This window comes from Episyrphus balteatus, chromosome 3 (genome assembly GCF_945859705.1).
Source record: "Episyrphus balteatus chromosome 3, idEpiBalt1.1, whole genome shotgun sequence".
Lineage (NCBI taxonomy): Eukaryota > Metazoa > Arthropoda > Insecta > Diptera > Syrphidae > Episyrphus > Episyrphus balteatus.
Window position 1 is genome coordinate 94372507 of NC_079136.1, and position 21335 is coordinate 94393841.

A 21335-nucleotide genomic window follows, 5' to 3' on the forward strand; every position below is an offset into this window, starting at 1 on the left:
GCTTTGAATCGCGGCTTTATATGGTTTCCGGGGGGTAAAATATCGCGAGTTTTCCAATTAATGTGAGTAGGCTAAATTAACACAAAATCACATTCTGAATATAAGGACTGATAATTTTTAATTTAATTTTTTGTTTATTACTTTGAATTCAGAACTCTTTAAAAATAGAGCCCCTATGGTTAGTTTAAAAATCTTATATCATAAGTTCTGTTGATCGTCAAGATTGATGTCTTCAGGCTTTAGGGAAATGATAGAGCATCAGTCCTTATATTCAGAATGTGATTTTGTGTTAATTTAGCCTACTCACATAAAACTGCGTACTTACAATGTGGTTATACCTTCACTCCCACTTTTCTGTGCTCTTAGACTAAAAAAATCTTAACAGAAAAAGAGTGTATATGTATAAAAATAAATCATTGACATTGTTTACACTTTATTTGGCATCTTCTTTAATTACAACACTTATTTTGTCTTAACTAACATTTAATAACAATTTTAAAAAAATGGTCTGAGTTGTCGAAATTCGTCTACTAATCATCGCCTGCAAAAAAAAAAATGTTAAAAACAAAAATTAAATATCATCTAAAGCTGTTAGTATTTATTTTTGACTACCAATATAAAAATTTATTATCGTCATAACAGTAAATCCTAGTCCAACGGCCACAAATTGTGCAAGACCTGCTGTTCGTCTCTCAGGTTTCTGATGCCATCGAGCTTTCTCTCGAGGCATTACTTCACACACAGTCACATAAAATAACGTACCTCCGGCTAAAGCTTGTATAATTGGCAATGCAGTACCTGACCAACTCGATGGTAAATTCACAAATGCCATTCCCACACCAATGCCTATAACTGAACCAAGAGAAAAAACCAAAATAGCTAGTAATTGAGATTGGAAATTTGTGCGAGGATTTGAACGAAATTCTAGTCCCAAACAAAATCCCATAACTAATTTATGACATGCAACGGCACCGAGGAGAAAAAGCACCTGAAAAAGAATGATATATAATAATGAAAATTAGAATTAAATTAAAAAAAAATGAATCTACCTTTGAACCAGAATTTTGAACACCTATTGCCAAGCCTTCAACAAATGAGTGCAACGAAAGAGCAACAAATAGACCAAATGCTCCAGTCATGCTCTGGACACAGGGTTCTCGATGACTAGTATGACAAATGCGTTCATTTGCTTGTCTTATAACTGTTTCACATTGTTGCACTTTTTCATTTTCTGCACATCTTGAGGTACTGAAACATACCAAAGAGGTGTAAGGTTTTTGTTTTGAAGTGCGATTAAAAAAAAAGTGAATTATGTCGAATTCCTTTCAACCTTTCACAGTCGCTACTAAACATACATACTTTACCATACCATACTATACATACTTTTTGGCTGTTTAGAAAATTAAAAAAGTAACGATCCCTTTTTGTGAATGTAAAAGTGACAGATGAAAAACAAAAGATTATGCATAACTTCATAGATTTTTGCATGTAAGAACATAAAACGTACAACTAGTTTTTTTTCCATTATACTTCTTCTTCTTCTTCTCCATTATCGACGGTAGTCATGATCTCGGATGGGGTCACAACTCTCCCACTTTACTGCTTCACACTACGGCTCCGCATGTGGGGTTCGCCGGGTTGACCTCAGGAAACGTCGGCAGGCTTCTCGATTTTGAATTGTTCCATGTCTAAGGCCAACTGAATGCAGTTGTCGTTGCATTTGTCTTCTCCATGAGTTCTTAGGCCTGCCTCTTCTTCGCGATTGCGTTGGAACGTCGTAAGCGATCGCCTTTTGAACTGGGTTCTCAGGATTTCGTCTTTGTACATGACAGTACCAGCTTAAACGGTCATGCTGTATTTTATCCAAGATGGTGTTTTTGATGTGAAGGCTTCCTCGGATTTTCTTGCTTCTGATTCGATCAAGCTTTGTTACTCCTGCTGTCATACGAAGCATCTTCATCTCAGCTGCTGTCAGTTTACTCTCATACGTTCTGTACATTGTCCAACATTGTGAACCGTATGTAAGTGCCGGGCGAACAACTGCAGTATAGAGCTTTCCTTTCAGTTTAGGGGGCATTTTTCGGTCACAGAAGATGGCAGAGTTTTCGCGCCACTTCATCCACCCTACACTTATTCGGTGGTTGATGTCGTCATCACAAGAAGCTTGGTTGTTGATCATAGATCCAAGATATTTGAACTTTTCGCACTTGGGAAGTGTTGTTCCATTCAGGTAAATGTCCGGAATAGGGCCGTCTGGATCAGAAAATGGACAGCAGAGATATTCTGTCTTTTTCGCGCTTATCCGGTACCCACTTCCCTCCAAAACATCCACCCACACATCAAGTGCTCGTTGCAAGGATGTTGGATCTTCACTTATGATGGCTCCATCATTAGCAAAGAATAACTGATTCACTTTCGGATCCGTCACTTTTCCTTCAAGCAGAAAGTCAAGGACTGTAATAAAGAGCAAAGGACTCAGGACGCTTCCCTGGTGCACACCGACTTTGATTGGGAACTCTTCGGTGACTCCTGCGGGGCATTTTACCTTCGTTTTTACTTCATCGTACATGTCCTTGATCATCCGTACGTAGATTTCCGGAACCCCTCGCTGTCTCAGGGACACCCAAATCAGATCTCGTGGTTGTCTATCGAATGCCTTTTCGAAATCAACCAGCACAATATGCAAATCCCTTGAGGAATCACGGTGTTTTTCCATTCGGATTCTTAAACTCTGTATGGCATCTGTGGTTGATTTACCCGAGACAAACCCGCACTGGTCATCGGACAGCCGTATTATTTTTCGCAGTCGGCCGTCCAAAATCCGCTCAACGATCTTCATGGTGTGTGACATCAGCTTAATCGATCGGTAGTTATCACAGTTTCGTGTGTCCCCCTTTCCTTTGTAGATTGGGAGAAGGAAACTTTCTCTCCACTGATTTGGCATTTGGTCACCGCTAATGAGTTTGGAGATGAGAATCGTGAGCCATTTACACCCAATGTCTCCCATCTTCTTCCAGAACTCAGAGGGTATTTCGTCTGGACCAATAGCTTTTCCTTTCTTGGAGTTTTTCACCGCCACGCTAACTTCTTCGACTGTAAGGTCGGGTACTTCGTCTAAATTAGGTTCGGCTGTTGGAAAGTATATCCTGGGAAATTGCTCATTTAGGAGTTCATCACAATACTGTCGCCACCTGTGGAGAATTTTGTCGTCATTCACAAGTAGTAGGCCTTGAGCATCGTTAATGAACTTTGGTGAACGTATTTCCTGAGCATTCCTTCTCCTTTGAGCGGCAATTTTGAAGATGGCTGCACCCTTGTTCATCTTGGCATGTCGCAGTTCCTGGAGAGCCTGGTTTGCATCAGCAGCTGGATCAGATATTTCCCCAAGCTCGCGATACATGCTTTCCGTACTCTCTGCTTTATGCTGGGCGCATTTCTTCTTGGCTTCCTTCTTGTAGCGCTTGTAGTCCATTTCGAGTCGTGCTTTTTCATCTCTATTATGAGAGGGGCATTTGGACCAAGCTTGGAAAGCGGTCTTTTTCCTTGATATCACTGCTTTGACTTCATCGCTCCACCACCATGTTTCTTTTTCCCGTTGGTAGTTTCCTTTTGATGTTCCTAGCAGTGACCTCGCCTTCGACAAGCAAGTTCGTTGCAGAGAGTCCCACATATTTTGTACTCTGCACTCTTCGTTTTGTAGTCTGCTGATGGTTCCGCACAGATAGTTTCTCATAACAGAGATGAATGCATTGCCTTTTCCTTTGTCCAGGTTGTACCACTTGATTCCTCCGGTAGCCTCTCTTTGTTTGTTTGCTGCCTTCGTCTCCATAAAAAATTCTGTCAGTAGGAGACGGTGTTGCTGGGCGATCGCTTCTCCTAATATCACTTTGCAGTCTTTCACTAGCTGCTTCATGAAACTAGATACTAGATGGTAGTTTTTTTTCCATTATACATAAATTAATTATAAATAAATTTACCCAAATAAATAAAAACGATTCTCGTTCTGTGATATTTTTAAATGAAAAAAAATCACAGCTTCACACCGAATTCGATCTTGTGAAAATTTAAAATATTTATCACAAATTATGTAGCAGAGAACAACTTTCAATAGTTACTTTGAGGATGATTTGTTATTATTAGTTATTTGAGGCATAAAAAAAAACTACCAAACATAATCTTTTTTAGCAATGTTATTCAGCCCTATCGTGAGTTTCACGTGAACAAGATTTCACCCAGAAAAATTGAATTTCACTTTTCCCCTATTGTGCGTTCCGGGTGAAAAGTTTTTCACTTTCGGTCATCTCCCTGTATTTTCAACTTTTATTCAGGTAATTTGTGAGGTATTTTACAGCTCTTCTCTCACTTAAATTTTGGTGCCGAACAAGCAACAAGTTTAGCGGAAAATGTAAATTCCCTTCGGGCGAAACTCATTAAAACTTTAAAAATTAAGGGCGAATACAAATATTCCGTTTCTTTCTGCTAATTCTTTTTCGAATGCAAGACGTTGTCCAAAAACTGGCTAAATTCAAGCCAACTGGAAATTAAACCACTTTTACACAATTGTGAAGTGCTAAATATTTGCATTAAGATAAACCTATTTATCTACTATGTTCTTGACCAAGATTGTACACTTTTTCACATGATAAAATATTTATCACAGTCAAATAATATTGCTAAGAAAAGCTTTGAATAGTTTATCAGAAGATGATTTGAATGCATTTTAGATATATCATAATTAAATGAGACAAAAAAAGCAATGCTATTGTTTCTTTTTAAAGTGCAATAAGTAAAGATCACCTTTTTATATATGTTTTGTCAACATTATTTTTAATTAAAATATGTATTAAAAATTGTATAACCCATTACTTCATTACTGTTAAAAAAGTAGGCAAAAAACCTATTACGTCTGTTCCGAAAAGAACAGATTTATGTATTCTATGAAATTCAAGATTTTTGCTCTTACTTTTGAGGTAGAGCGAACGAGTGAGAAGTGCCATGTAGCCTTCTGCTGTCGGCAAATAAGGAGAGAAAATATAATTATTCTAATTGCATATTTTTTTTTAATGTAAAATTTAAAGAAAAAAACAATTATACATATCTTTTAAAAAAAGTAAGTTTTTTCTGCAGAAACTTGCGCTTTCTCTTGCAACAAGTGTGTGTTTACGAGTATTTTTTACAAAATGTGATCAAACAGGGAGTTTTTTTATGCTTGGTTTTCCAACTGAACAGCTTGAGTGCGTGGTGTTTTGCAGTTTATGAAGTCAAAATTAAATATGCATTTAAATTTAGAGCCTGAAGATCAAGAAATCTTAGCAAAAAAACTTGTTTTTTTTTTTCATTTTTTTCCATACAAGTTCCTGGAGTTAAACATGTATACAAAAGTAGGTGTGGCAGGGGGCGAATAGGGTCGAGACTATTTTGTGTTTTTGAACTCGCCTAGATAATCAAATTTCTTCAGTTTTATTCACATTGTGCAAGCCGTTTTCTAGATATAAATAATCATATTCAAAAGTGGGCGTTGAAGGGGGCGTGAAAATTTAGATAAAATTTGTAAAACATACAATCGACGCACTGTGCGGTCTGGCAAGGGGAAGACTGAAAATAAAATGTCTTGGACACACTTTTCTGACATCAATTGTCCATTTTCTATTTTTAATATACAAATTTAAGTGATAATCACTTCGATCCCAAAATCGAAAAAATTGACCATTTTCGAATGCCCACCCCCGGCTGAAAAAAACCTGCCAGATGTAAAATTTGTTGCCGGCTCTTACGCTAACATTTTAGTCGTTTTTCTTTTTTAACCTCTGAGCAGAATTCTAGGCAGTAAAAAAAAAAACATATTTCTTTTTTAGCTCAGACATATGTAAGTACATATGTATCTGAGCGCCCATCTCATAAACAAAAAATACCAAGACTGGAAACTTTCGTACGTCTTTCCCCCCGAAACCCTTTTGTGTACAGTGCTGTCTGTGAATATATGTGAAAGCCACCACCATAAACAAAAAATACCAAGACTGGAAACTATCGTACGTCTTTCCCCCCAAAACCATAAACAAAAAATACCAAGACTGGAAACTTTCGTACGTCTTTCCCCCCGAAACCCTTTTGTGTACAGTGCTGTCTGTGAATATATGTGAAAGCCACCACGTTGGTAAATGACGTTAACACGCACACATTTATAGATTCACGACATTCACCACACATTTGACACGAACACAACGATAGGTTCACGACATTCACCACACCACGCAGCTTGTAGGCAAACGTCAGTTGACCGCCGAGTTTCCAGTCTTGGTATTTTTTGTTTATGCCCAAAACCCTTTTGTGTACATTGCTGTCCATAAACAAAAAATACCAAGACTGGAAACTTTCGTACGTCTTTCCCCCCAAAACCCTTTTGTGTACATTGCTGTCTGTGAATATATGTGAAAGCCACCACGTTCGTAAATGACGTTAACACGCACACATTTATAGATTCACGACATTCACCACACATCGGACACGAACACAACGATAGGTTCACGACATTCGCCACACCAAGCAGCTTGTAGGCAAACGTCAGTTGACCGCCGAGTTTCCAGTCTTGGTATTTTTTGTTTATGGCCACCACGTTGGTAAATGACGTTAACACGCACACATTTATAGATTCACGACATTCACCACACATTTGACACGAACACAACGATAGGTTCACGACATTCACCACACCACGCAGCTTGTAGGCAAACGTCAGTTGACCGCCGAGTTTCCAGTCTTGGTATTTTTTGTTTATGGCCCATCTTTTGTTAATTTTTTCAAACAGACCGTGGTCAGAGCGCGATCTGCGAGCTCAGGAAAAATTGAAGGAGTAAAAAGCTGAGCGTGGTCAATTTATTTTATTTTGTTTATGTCACGAGTGAGATGACACGAGAAAAAAAAAACAAAACATTTGAAATGGTAACAGAAGCTAGTTTTTCTCCAACTGAGAGTAAAAACAAACTATTTTATTAAAATTGACAAATTTTAGTCAGCTTTTCAATTTTTTTGTAATGTGTGACAGTTCCGTGCTCAGGTTTGTTTCTTTGATACTCGGAAAGCTCTGAGATTACTTTGCTCAGATCGAGCTCGATGAGCTTATGTCGTTTTCTTTCACTCCAATGAGAGTACCCTTTTAGTACTTATTTTGGCACTTTTGAAATTTTGTGTTCTTTGACGCCACAAAAGTGTTAAAAAAAAATTATTCCGGAGTAATTTTAGTACTACGGAGTACTTCGGATTAACTCCACATTTTTAGTCAGATTTACACCGATTTGCACACACACTTATGAATTTGAAGTTTGACATTTTAAAATTTTGTTTGAAAAGAGAAAAATGCGAAAAGTGTTTCTTTAAGGGGGGAAATCCCTCTGGAATTTTTTATTTTTGCATTATTTTTTTTTTTGCGTAATAAATTTATTTATCAACCGAAGAAACTATTTTCAGTGGTCTTAGCCTTAAATGAAGCCTCAAAAGTGCCTAGATAGTCCCGAAACCAATGCGCTCCGAACTTACCATAGTACGAAAACGAAAACTTTAAACGCATTTTTTTCGAAACTAGTTTTTTTCCGCGCCGTGCAATGTAACTCAAAAACTAATGAAGCTATCGACTTGAAATTTGAAGCAAATTACTCCTTAAATCATTGGCCACAACATGAACCTAAAAGTTGAATAAAATTTGTACAGTAAATATTTTTTTTTAACTACTTCTTTGTAAAAAAAACATGTTTTTTTTCGTTTTTTTTATTTCTAATTTTTATTTTTCATTTAAAAAAAATTAATTTAGGTTCATGCAATGCGTACTAATACCATCTAACGGAAAAAAAATTTCCTTTTTGATTTAAGATAATTTCCTGGACCTGTGCATTGCACGGCGTAAACTAGAGGCGTCAACTTTGAAAGGCTCCAGAGCCGCCATTTTGTTATTTTTTCATTTCAAAAAAAATTTTTTCAATACTTAATAATGTCAGTAATATCTTGTCTTTTTCCAAATTTCAATAAGTGCTTTCAGTTTTTCATAAAAAAATATTGAAATCGGTGTCGTCCAGAGGGATTTCCCCCCTTAAAATTCTTTGGTTATTAAAAAAAAACAACCGTTATGAATATATTTCCTATTATATTATATTCCGCCATATATATTTCTTCCATTATTTTCGTTAATTCTTCACTTTTTCCAAAATGAAATTGAAAACTGAATAAAAGAGTTTTTCAGCCAGTGTTCTTCATCAATAAAAAAAAATCCTGTGCCAGATAAAAAAAAAATCCCATTTCTTTTTTTGCGATGATGGGATATTTTTATTTTGCAATTATCAAACTAAGGGTGTGTGTCAATTAGGCTGAAAAAAACCGATCAGAAGCAAATGAAAAATATACCAAAAGTAAAACTAAGTCCGCTTCTACACGAAGACGCAAAGCGCGAGACGAACATAAGAGCAAGGGAGAAATAACGTTAAAAAAAGGGAAGGAAGATTTTCTACCGTGAGTCTCCGGTAAAAAATTTTGCAACTCTTTTTGACGTTTCTCTTTGATCTTGTTCTTTTTTTGCTGTTCTGCTTTATTTTATGCCGTCGTTGATCGCGGAGTCTGCTTCGTCGGTTGTGTATTATTTGCGTGCATAGTAAAGTTTTTTAATTTATTCAAAAGTTTTTGCACATAGACCCCACTCGAGTTTTTTTTTTTTTTTTTTTTTTTTTTTGTATATTTTGGTGTTTTTTTTTTTTGGAATTAAAATACATAGTCTGCTTCTACAAGAAGACGTAGACGCAGAAGATGCACATAAGAGCAAAGGAGAAATCGATCTTTCTCTCTCCCTTGTTCTTATGTGCATCTTGTGCGTCTACGTGTTCCTGTAGAAGTCGTCATACGAAAACAAGAACAAAATAAAACAAAAGAAAATAGCTGTCAAATTTGCGTCTTCAAAAAAATACTACGTGTAGAAGCGTGCGACGCGACGCACCGAAACGAAAATCAAAAGGAAATTCGAAGATACTTTGTTTCGCCTTGCGTCTTCGTGTAGAAGCAGACTTATCAACGAACGCTTATTATGCTTCATATGTTATTAATATTACTTCTTTTTTTGTTTTTTCAATTCATAAAATTTTTTCCCTAAGCCTGTTATCACTATTTTTTTTTCAAGGAAATTATCCATTTTTGCCTTGTCACACACACAATTACAAAAAAAAAAAAAATTACTCTCATTGAGCCGTATGCATAAAAGGTAGCATATGCTTTTACTAGTAAATTTTAATAGTATTTACTACTTTCCATATGCATAAAAAACATAGTAAATGCTGGAAAGGTAGTATTTACTAGAAGAATAGTATTTACTAGTTTTGGATGAATTTTTATAGTAAATACTGGTTTCGGTATGCATAAAAAACTAGTACGAACTTTTACTTTCTAGTATTTACTGCTAATTTTTCAAGTTTCTAAATACCAACTTGAACATTTACTAGTAAAAACTTTCTCATGTTAAATGCCGACATCATCAGTCGCGACTTTACTTTCAAAGCAATCGGTTTGCAGAGGATTTATTTCGAATATAAAAATGGCAGCTTTTTTCAATTTAAGATCGGAAAAAATTTATAAACAGCTAAGAACGCCCGCGAATAATAATTTTAAAATGCTCTACCGTTTTGAGAAAGATAACGTTGAGTGGCTAAGCGAATATTTTATGGGTAAGATATTTTATTTGCAATTAATTGAATCTGATAAATTTATTTATCCTTTTTACAATAAAAAATCTCAATCATCGCGTAAGCGTAGGGTGGATGAAGTGGCGGGAAAATTCTGCTATATTCTGTGATCGAAAGATGCCCCCTAAGCTGAAAGGAAGGCTCTACACCGCAGTTGTGCGTCCAGCACTCACATACGGTTCACAATGTTGGACAATGTACAAAAAGTATGAGAGTAAGTTAACGGCAGCTGAGATGAAGATGCTTCGTATGACAGCAGGAGTAACAAAGCTTGATAGAATTAGAAGTACGAAGATCCGAGGAAGCCTTCATGTTAAAAACACCATCTCCCAAAAAATTGAACACGACCGACTCAGTTGGTATTGCCATGTTCAAAGGAGAGATCCTGAGAACCCCGTCAAAAAAGCAATATCATACAACGTTCCAACACGAAATAAAAAGAAAGGTAGGCCTAAAAACTCCTGGTACAAGCAAATGCAAAAACACCAGCATTCAGTTGGCCTTAGAAATGGAACAATACAAAACCGGGAGGCTTGCCGCCGATTTCTGAGGTCAACCCGGCGAACCCCACAAGCGGATCACTAGTGTGAAGCAGTAACGTGGGATAGTTATGATCCCCTCGACATCGAGATCATAACAGCGCCGAGAAAAAGGAAGAAGAAGAAGAATAAAAAATCTCAAGGTTCTCAATCTGAGAGAAGGGGAGGAGCAACGTGAAGAAAATTATGTGTACTAAAATTAAAATGCTTTTTTCGGCATTTGTCCTATGCGTATAAAACTCCTTAACCGCCTTAGACTCCAGTTGTTATTATCAACAAATTGGTTACAAAAGAAGAAAATTATAGAACGTTAAAAATACAGAACAAAAAAAAGCAACAGCATTTATATAGGTATCTAGTATATACTATTACTTTCAGATGAATTAGTAGTATTTACTGGGATGAATCCAGTATTTACTACTAGTTTGTACTAGCTAGTAGAAACTAAGGTTTTTGCATACCGAATGTAGTAAATACTATTAGTTTCAGCTTTTACTAGTAGTACTAGTATTTACTATAAACCTTTTACTACTAGTAATTACTTTTTTTTATGCATATGCCTCATTATGTTCTATCACTCCAGAAAAAGGAGTAAAAATTTAGAGTACTCCTTAATAGAGTGAAAGAAAACGACATTAGGCTCTGCTCGATTTTTTTTTTTGGAATTCGACATAATTCATTTCAAAAAGCGATGCAAATATTATATTAAAAAATAACGGTTTCTCCAATATGATTGCGATTAAAAAAAACTCTGCGACCCTTAACCCTAGATTAATTGATCTTAAAATAAATAATTTTATTTTTTCTTTAACTTACTTTGGTCGAACTAATGGCTCTGATTCATTATTAGAACCATAGTTATTATGACTATGACTATGTTGATGCTGACTGTTAGTCTCACCCGATGATTCACTATGAGAATGCTGTATAGCTTCTCCAAAGAAATAGTGAATAAATTCATCAATGAAATAGACAAAAAAGAATCCAACACAGAAATAAACCTCTGCATTGTTGGGCATTGTTCGACGGACCTTAATAAAAATAAATTTGTTTTTTTTTTAATAAAAAAAAAAAATCTTTTATTTAAAACATTACTCACATCAGGAAGCATGTGAACCATTGCTGTAGCTAGTAGAATCCCAGCCCCAAAGCATAGCATCAAGGAGGTACAAAATGGGAATCGTCTACGGTTTCTTTCTGATATTGCTGCTGGTAACATACCAAATATGAAACTACCCAGTCCAAGAGAAGTCATGGCGAGTATTTTGGCGCCATTGCCATCACTTGATGAGTCTGTCACATTTGATTCCATGATCTATGAAATCAAAAGTGAGTCTGTAGTTTTATTTGATTTGACTATTTTCATCTAGGTTACTTACTATCTAATTAAATTGAAAAATTATAAATTGTGCTGCACGCCAACAAGTAGTAAAATGATGGTGAGAATTTAGTTTATTTTTAGATAAAAATCAAAGATGCTGTATGTAGAATGTTTACTAAATGATAAGATTATAAAATATAGTTGAGATAGGTACCAATTAGAACTACACAAGGTGGGTGTTACTTTAAGATACTACCAACATTAGTTGTTGATGTAATTGAATGAATAAAAATATGATTATTTTATTCGTTTTATGGTAATATTTTATTATATATTTATTTCCGATTGTTGCGTATTAACTTCAAGTTGTAAGCTCTTATTAAACATTGTAGTAAAAAAAATGATCTGTTTTGTTTAGTTTAGGTTCAGTTACGGTAATCGGGTGATAAACAAATATTTGAAAGAGAAGCTAGAGTGGTCAATTCACAATGGTAATTATTATATAGGGTATGATCGCTTTGTTTAGTTGTGTAAAGTATGAGTCAGTACTTTTTATCAAAAAAAAAGTATTAAAAAAGTACATTAACACTAATACCCACCTCACAAGGTGATCATAACTCGATTTTGTGAGGATTTATTTCTCACAAACTTCTTACAAGCAAAAATCCAACTTGTGATTTGTGACCTTCTTTAGAGTAGACCGCACAAATTCGAAAGTTTTTGTGATACGGAAACCTCACAAAATCAAATTCAGCTCACCTTGTGAGGTTCTCATAACTTGTGAGGTTTGCCAGGATAGGGCTGTTCCTGTTAGTTCACTTAAACTCATTTTTAATACACCGCAATAGATAGCTGAATTGTTTAACTTTTCAAGTTTTGAGTGGTTTTATATAAAACTTGTGTTCTGCTGAGCAGAAATGTATGGTAAAACCTGAGTTTTGGGTAAAGGTTTTGGATTTTTTTTTTTTTGCGAAACCCACGTTTTAGCTCAGTGGGAAAAGGTTCTATAAGATGGAGTCATCAAATAAAGGAAGCAACATACCGCGAAAATGTAAGTGGTAGCAGTACAAACTTTAATGAACAAAATTCTAAAACGGAACGCCAACGGTCAGCTGCGAAATTTTGTACCTCTTTCCGGTGTGTTCCTTTTCCAAAGTACAAAAAATTTCTTCTGCTTTTCGTTCGGGTGGGGGGTTTTCAGGGTTTAACCCTTTTGTGATATTTATCACGAAAACGGATTATTTTTGTGCTTCCTATATTTGAATCTGAAACTGGCGTAAAATAATTTGCTGAACTTCGGAACTAGGGGTTAAAAATTCAATTTTTCAAATTCATAAGTGGTATACAATTTATTTACATTGATATTTAATTTAAAAAATTCTTTGAGGTGGAAGATTTCAACGTGAATTCGATATTAATTGAGTTGAGTTAAATATATTGTAATGTTTTATTCCGGGTTCACAATAAAACTTATTTAATTTCCACTTATATTTTCGTTCAAATAAGAACACACTTTATTTCAACTCAATTTACTTTTATTATTCGCTCAAACAAACACACTTTTAAATCACTTTATTTACTACTAACAATTCGCAACACTTTATTTCACTTTGTACTGTACTCTTTCACTTTCAAGATTAAACTGTGTCCGGTCGGTGTCTACGCTGCCCTTTTATACCGGAATTTCGAGATTAGAGAATGTCTTCGAAGGTTCTCGTCTTTGCTTCTCGAAATTTCCTTTCCAGGAGGGGGCGCTTCATACTTCCAGTCTAGTGGGATATTTTGGGATGTGTTCAGAGGGTAGGTAATTTCTTAATTATTAAAGGTGAGTTCACATTTCTACCTTTGGTGTAGTAGGTAGTGTGTTCAGACATTTATCTTAAACAGAAGTTCTGAAATTCGTTACAATATTTAGCCAAGGATTAAAGACACTGTAGAAGTAAAAAGATACAATTTCAGCTGTTAAAGATTTTTCCTGTTCTGGATGCAGGTTAAATTTGTTTCTTCAGAGAATATATTTTTCATAAAAGGGGTTTTGTGTATTTTTGTTAATAAAGGTTCAAAACTATTAATAAACAAAGAAATTTGAAAAAATAATACAAGAATGTTGACCAAACATAAAACTCAAAGCACAAAACGCATTTGTGGAGTTTGAAAATTGTAAGGACTTACTAATGTTTTTAACACCATTAAATCTTTTTTGCAGCTTAAGAAAACTTTTTTTCTAAAATGTATCCATTTAATATTCAACACATGTTGTGTGGATGTCAAAAATTTGTTTTTGGCTGAACATTCAACCCAATTCATAAACAGACTAAAGTCTTAACTACATTGGCTCAAAAAGTGAAAAAGTACAAAAGTGAAAATTTTCAAACGCATTTTTGTATAAGTTTTCGACCTGATAAATTACAACAAATGATGCGGAAAGCTTATTTTTTCTTTTTCACAAAACAATTGTGCTAGCCAGAAAAAAAATATTTTCACTTTTGTACTTTTTCAAAAAGTGGTGTATGTAGTTAAGCCTTAAGAGACAAGAACAAAATTTTTTGGTTATTTCTAGATATTTTTTTACACGTGGGAGAAAAGTCGATTTGTCATTTTATTGCTGTTTAAACCTTTGATTATATCTAGTGTTTTTTTTTATATGAATTTTTACGAAATAGTTTTTTAAAGAAGAAGAAGATTAGTTATATAATACAAATTATATATACGACTGAAATCAGTAAAGTAGAAGAATAAGCATTAGCTGCGTTCCTTTGGAAATATTTATCAACTGCTTAGTACTTAAAACTACTTTGAATTACTTTTGCTATACTGAAAAAGTAGTTCAAAGCAGCTTTAAGTACTAAGCAGTAGATAAATATTTCCAAAGGAACGCAGCTATTATATTTAATGGACTTGTTAAATTATTGATTTAATATAGCTTTTTTACGGCCTTTAGTCCAAACAAAAATTTGGCGTTTCGTTTTTGATATAGGCTTAGGAAAGCTTAAAAAAAAAATTTTTATTTGCTCGCTTACGCTCGAAGGTAAAAATATATGAAAAATTTTGCTCCGTATGAGCTAACCCTCCCCGAAATGAAATCCTAGCTACGGCTATGCACCCATGTATGAACTGCGTATTATAGATCCACAAAAACACACTAAACTGCCTACCTACAATTCCACACCAGCGGGTTCGGTAATAGGAAATTTGGCGAAAGTGACTCTCAAGTGTATCTGCGAAAGTGTATCTGCGTCTTCGGCAATAGCCATTAATATTTTTTTTTTTTATGAAAATAGTTAGTAATAAAAGCTCTAGAATTTTAACTATCTACAACTTTTTAATGGTTCTTTTTTATGGGACTTCTACTCCTTCAATTTTTGACGCATTCCAAATCGAAAATGAAAACACGGAATATACTACCTTTATGTGTACTGTTTATTTCTCATGAATGCGTAATAGACTAAAAAATATGACTAACAGCACTGGTTAGTGTTTATTTGTCAAACGTAACGAACTGTCACAAAACGTAAAAACAGTTTGCTCTCTTTTTTTTTGTTTTGATGAGATCTATTTTTATTTTGTACAAGATAGAAGTGGTGTGGTGGTTGATCATTCGCAGAAAACTTATCTCCTTTCCATATTATTTTTCACTTGTTTGTTTTATTTTTTATCGTTTTGTTATGCGTATAATATGTTTAACTTGTTAGTTTAGTATCCACGCAAATGTGAAAGTTTTCATTTACAAAATCAACCCAAATCCAAAAAAAAAAATCTACAATTAAATTCCCAAGAAATTTAATTCCGTCACAAGAAAGGAGAGGAAACAGCTTGCAATGAGCTCATCAATTTCCACGAACAATCGTACTTCTTCCAATAATGAAACTAAGGAACTTTATATTTACGAGCTGCCGCCCAGGGATCGAAATGATCTCTGTGCTATTCTCGATGAACTGGATGTATGGTCATTATTGGCAACAGAACACATGAAATATTCCAATGCAGATTTGCAGGTAAAAAAATACTTAAAAAATTTCTATTCAGTTTATTGTGATACATTTTCTTTTAGGCTATCAAAAGAGCTGTAGCGAGGGGTTGTTCGCCCTCAAATGAATTGCTTAATATGTGGGGCGATTTAAACCATACGGTCACTGAACTATTTGTGCTTTTGTATAGGTATGTTTTTTTTTTATATTAACAATTTTGCAAACTTCCATCTCCCCATTTTCTACTGATTTCTACCTAAATATTGACAGTTTTCTTGGAAATCAATTAACGATCGTTTTATTGATTCACTTAATTTGGTGTTGTTGTATAAAGAGATAACGTACATTATTCAGCAATGTATGTAATTATTTGGCTGGCATAATATACGACAAACATTTCGATGTACGTGAACAGAATTTCAGTAGACTTTAAGGGGTAATAACACTTTGTAAGCACAAAATTGAGTGTCATTTTCATCAGCGTATAAAACAAAGGAGAAACATTATTTTCTTTTGGAGTTTGTTTAAGTATTTCCATAGGTAACAGAATAGGCTAATGTTAAAATTTGTAATGATGTGAAATTTTGTAAATGGCGGCGTAGTTCAGGATGATCGCGAACCGATTAGGCTGAAATTGTGTGTGGGGCTTAATAATACTATTCTCCAGTGAAGTAAGTAGGATTTTTTTGAAATATTAAAATTTAACGATTTTATGATCTTTTTTTCATCGAATTTTGTTTTTGGAATGAAATAATTTTTTCAAACTAATGTCATTTCTTTAAAAATTAATATTTAAAAAAATCTTACGTACTTCACTTGAGAATAGTATTATTAAGCTCCACACAAAATTTCAGCCTAATCGGTTAAAAACTGTAGGAGTACTGATATACTTAAACAAACTAAACAAACTCCAAAAGAAAATAATGTTTCTCCTTTGTATTATAAACTGATGAAAATGGTGAAACGATTTCGTGGCTACAAAGTGTTATTACCCCTTAAATGAAATGCTTTTCATTTGCAGGTTGCAATTATTATTTTTTAACAAGTTTGACATCGACAAGTATTGAAATAAAAATAAAATTGAATGTTTATTATTGTAACTTGTTAATCATAACAAAAACATTACTGTTAAAAAAAGAGCCAAGTTCTCCTATGTTGAAATTATGCTGGCACAAAAAGTACTGAGATGTAAATGTGTACCAAGTTCTAAAGTTTGGGTTCAAATACGTATCAATAAACTTTTTATTGTTCTTTTGACAATTTTTCTTTTAATTACCGATTTTTAAAGTTATTTCAAAAATTGCCAAGTAAACAATCAACATTTTATTGATACGAATTTGAACCCAAACTTTAGAACTTGGAATAATTTAACATCTTAGTACTTTTTGTGCCAGCATAATTTCAACATAGGAGAACTTGGCTCTTTTTTTTATCAGTAATGTTTTTGTTGTGATTTCACTACTTTTTGAAGGTATGGCTGTAGAATTGAAAATCTCTACATTTGATGAGAATTCAGTGAAAATGGGTGGTTGCCACGCCCCCTGATTTAAATTCTCGCATATTTTATTTATTCAACACGTTAAATACTAACGCAGTAATCTCTTATATTATGACATTATGTACATATTAAGTTTCTTCCTCTGTATAAACTACCATTCTACCAAATTTCAAGATTCTACGATAATCAGAAGTGCTCTATAATATTTGATGAAAATTCAGTGGAAATGGGAGGTTGCCATGCCCCCTGCTAAAATTTTCAAATTTAAAATTTTTTCTTTTGTATAAACTACCAGCTCTGTCATTCTACCAAATTTCAAGATTCTACGATAATCAGAAGTGCTCTTTAATATTTGATGAAAATTCAGCGGAAATAGGCGGATGCCACGCCCCTGAATTGAAATTCTCAAATTTTCGATTTTTTACTTTGTATACACCACAAGTCCTATCATTTGTAAAATTTTAAGTTTCTACGATAGCGGGAAGTTCTCCATAATTTTGATGATCTATCAGTGAGTCAGTTACGGTTTTTGCGATTTTTGAAGCCCTATATCTCAGAAACTACTCATCGTAAGGCCGTGTGCGAATTGCGTTAAAATGTTGGTTAAAATATCTACCACGATTAAAATTTGACATTTGGTTAAAAAAGGGATCAAATTTATTTTTTTGCTGTGCGAATTGGGTTAAAATGTATTAAATGGGACTTTTTTCTTGGTACTACTTTGAATAAAATTCCCTCAAGATAAAACAAAATTACCCTCAAAAATGGTTTTTCTTATATTCAATTAACTATTTTTTTTAACAAAACATAGTTGAAAATATATCAAGTTAAATATTCTAGTATAAAAATGTAAGAAATTCTCAATTTCACAAATTTTTTTTTATTTTATCTATAAATTCCCATTTCATTATGATCAAAAAGAAATTTATTAATTCAGTCTTCTAACACTAATTCTTAGTTCACCAGCTGCCAACAAAATAGAAATATAAAAAATAAAAAACAAACAAACAATTAATAGATTTTCAATTTTTCAAGATGAATATTAATTTGAGGTAGTACTTTGTATTAATTCTTTTAACATTTCTTAAGATATCAACGCATTATAACAAAAATAATTTCAAATCTATCTTGAGAAACGTCAAATTTTAACCACTAGTGTCAAATTTTACCCTGCTCCGCAGCTGGGTAAATTTTAACCCATTTTATTCACCATGCTAGTGTCAAATTTCAACCAAACGTCATATTTTAACCAACATTTTAACGCAATTCGCACACGGCTTAAGAAGCTGACATTTTTTGAGGAGTTTGGTTTTGACCAGCTCAACAAATGTAGCAAGTTTGAAATTTCTAGCATCTTTGGTGTGGAAGTTAAAGGGGGGGTCGAAAATGGCCGGAGTTGTTTCCTGTAAATAAGGGTGTAGTGCCAAAGTTGCTAGAGAACTTGGCTGGGCACTACCGTGATAGATAGATAGATACTTTTTGGCTAGGTTTTCATTATAATTATTTACCATGGAAGCTGTACCAGCATCGGAGATGAATTTAATTAATTTTATTTTTTTTTCCTTCAAATAATTTTTTGAAGTTATGAAAGATTTGACTTTCCTGAATCGAAATCTGATTGCAGAAAAATTCTAGCACTTACCATTTTTTTTTTTTTAAATATGAGTTGATTGTAGAAAATAACCCTTTTAGATTCGGTTGACCTTGTACAAAATTAAAACTATTATTCATATTAAGCTCAAATTTGGAGAACTTATTTCTCATAACATGATCTGTCATATGACACCAAATTTATTTAGAAAAGTTTAACACATTTTAAGATGTCAATTAACAAAAACAGCAAAAATATCGAAATCCTGCAGTTTTTAGTAAATCCCACATGCAAGAAAACACCTTAAATAAGAAAATTTAAAATATAAACGCCCATTATATTTAAAAAGTCAAATATGTAAAGAAAACCATAATAAAATACATTAAACAAAATTTTTACTTGTTTTGTAATTTTCTATGTTTTTGTTCTATTTAGAAATATCTTATTTGTAATAAACCATTCGATAAACTGCCTTTTATAGCTTTAGATTTGTTTCTTCCAGAAACAAAAGTATACTACTCATGTGAAGAAATTGGCCGTAAAAAAAGTTTAATATTATATAATTCAAATTTAAAGGGCGAAACGCTTTGGAGTTAAGGTCACTTGAACTTTAAAATTGAATTATATTCAATCGCTCCACTTAAAATCAAAATAATTTTAATAATTTTTTATTATTTTTGTTATTTTTTCTTCGTTATTGTTTAATATTATAATTATTTAATTTTTTTATTCAACAAAAATATAAGAATGCAACAGTATAACGCAATGGATGCTATAAAGTCATCTGTGGATCCAAAATACCATAAGCTAATTACTCTCGGCCAACCGGATTTGACTAACTTGATGCAAAAATCAAAATCAGTAAAAATACTAAACTGCAAAAACTCTTCTTCTGGCTTTAGTAATTCAAATAACGAATCAACTCGTTCTGATGATGATTATACTTCATCCACAACAGAAAGTAAAGATGATTCAGACAATTGGAAAATAAAAAATGTCAAAGAGTATGCCAGTACAATACCGCAAATAGACTATAAAGAATTACTTCAAGCGACAGATGATTGGAATGAAAAAAATATTCTTGGAAAAGGAGGCTTTGGAACAGTTTATAAAGGATGTTGGAAATTCACTACGGTAGCAATTAAGAGAATTACTTACAATAGTCCCGATGGAGGAGAAAAAATTCAAATACAACAAAGTCTCAACGAGTTGAAGCACCTTAATTCGTGTCGGCACGACAATATTCTGCCTTTATATGGATATAGTATAAATGGAGCTGATCCATGTCTCGTATACCAATTGATGTCAGGTGGATCACTTGAATGGCGTCTTAACACGAAAAACTTAGAACCATTATCGTGGAAACAGAGACTGAATATTGCATGTGGAACAGCAAGGTAATGATCGCAAAAAAGTAAAAGTTCAGAATTATTAATTTTTCCTCTAAGCAATTAACGCAACTTAGGCAAAAAACATTTTTTTTTTTCGAACTCGAAGAATGCCTTTTTTATTTTAAGTAAATCACTAGAGTTTCGTGTTTTTTCTTTACAGAGGTCTTCAATATCTTCATACATTCCGAGAAAAACCACTGATTCATGGTGACATCAAACCTGCTAATATATTGCTTGATCCTTGCAATCAACCACGAATTGGAGACTTTGGATTAGCTCGTGAAGGTCATTCTCAAGACTCATCAATGGAAGTTTCTCGAGTTTTCGGAACAAGACCATATTTACCATTAGAGTTTTCCCGTTATAAATCATTGAGTACAAAAGTTGACACATTTAGTTATGGCGTGGTTTTGTTGGAAATGTTCACAGGCTTGCGAGCATACGAAAAAAATCGTCCGCATCCACTTCTTACTGAACATATACTAACTGCTTTGGATAAAAACATTCCAATTGAAGAGCTCATTGACAAAACATTACGCGTTAATGCAGATGTTGAACAATTATGCAAACATGTCATAAATCTTGGCACAGCATGTATATCACAGAGACCAGAACATAGACCGGAAATGGTTACAGTTCTAAAGCATTTAGAGAATCTTTAAACTTAACATATCGTCGGTTGACAACCAAAACTCACTAACTGCAATTTTCCCTTAAAATTAACTAATGATGCCAAGTGATTTATTTTAAATGTTTCTATTGGTAAAAAAATATCCGCTTTGCATTTAAACGGTTCTAAATACAAGTTTCAAATTTTTAAAAATCATCATTTAAAAATTTTTCATACTAAAATTCATTATGTACGAGTAGTTAAACTTCATTATGTTGAATTTATTTTTTATGTAGTTAGTGAGTTTTGGTTGTCAACCGACGATATGTCATTTTGATAACATATCAAGTAGAATAGACTATAAAAATTATCAAGAATACAAAGTTTTCGATCCAAATTTATCTTTTTTTTATATATACATATATTTTTACTAATAATATTATATTGAATGTTAAAACAAAAAACAATTCTTGTTTCCTTTCTAAAATATAAAGAAAAATTTAAAACTATTTAACTTAACTTAAATTCATGGTCGCCTAAAACTAATAAATTGGCGGATTAAGATAAAGTAACAGAAACGTTGTGTTTTTAACGATTTGATTTGATTATAAGATAACATCAACTAGAAGAATTACGGTGAGTATGGATTTATGTATTTTTACTGTCGAAGCCTGCTATTTTAAATTTAGCTTATCCTTCTTCGG

At 33.4% G+C, this 21335-nt stretch overlaps 2 protein-coding genes across 2 annotated transcripts; one reads left to right on the forward strand and one right to left on the reverse strand.

The window, feature by feature from the left end:
- Positions 1-397: 397 nt before the first annotated feature.
- On the reverse strand, positions 398-11746 carry LOC129913583 (zinc transporter ZIP3). The gene is made up of 6 exons (XM_055992337.1): positions 11632-11746; positions 11352-11567; positions 11069-11283; positions 1050-1248; positions 613-988; positions 398-541 (listed from the first exon to the last, which is right to left on the reverse strand). Exons 2-6 carry the CDS (start codon positions 11562-11564, stop codon positions 531-533), a joined length of 1014 nt encoding a protein of 337 aa, XP_055848312.1. The 5' UTR covers positions 11565-11567; positions 11632-11746; the 3' UTR covers positions 398-530.
- A 3373-nt stretch (positions 11747-15119) lies between these two features.
- On the forward strand, positions 15120-21098 carry LOC129913582 (serine/threonine-protein kinase pelle). Its single transcript, XM_055992336.1, has 4 exons — positions 15120-15568; positions 15625-15731; positions 19377-20027; positions 20182-21098. Exons 1-4 carry the CDS (start codon positions 15392-15394, stop codon positions 20681-20683), a joined length of 1437 nt encoding a protein of 478 aa, XP_055848311.1. The 5' UTR covers positions 15120-15391; the 3' UTR covers positions 20684-21098.
- Positions 21099-21335: the final 237 nt, after the last annotated feature.

What these genes read in the sequence shown, in the direction of transcription:
- LOC129913583 (XM_055992337.1), bottom strand. Translation starts at nt 11,564, where the DNA reads ATGGAATCAAATGTGACAGACTCATCAAGTGATGGCAATGGCGCCAAA. An exon ending in TGGTTCACATGCTTCCTGAT is followed by an intron (nt 11,284 to 11,351) that starts GTGAGTAATGTT and finishes ATTTTTATTAAG; the next exon opens with GTCCGTCGAACAATGCCCAA. An exon ending in GAGCCATTAGTTCGACCAAA is followed by an intron (nt 1,249 to 11,068) that starts GTAAGTTAAAGA and finishes GGTATGTTTCAG; the next exon opens with TACCTCAAGATGTGCAGAAA.
- LOC129913582 (XM_055992336.1), top strand. Translation starts at nt 15,392, where the DNA reads ATGAGCTCATCAATTTCCACGAACAATCGTACTTCTTCCAATAATGAA. An exon ending in ATTCCAATGCAGATTTGCAG is followed by an intron (nt 15,569 to 15,624) that starts GTAAAAAAATAC and finishes ATTTTCTTTTAG; the next exon opens with GCTATCAAAAGAGCTGTAGC. An exon ending in ATTGCATGTGGAACAGCAAG is followed by an intron (nt 20,028 to 20,181) that starts GTAATGATCGCA and finishes TTTTCTTTACAG; the next exon opens with AGGTCTTCAATATCTTCATA.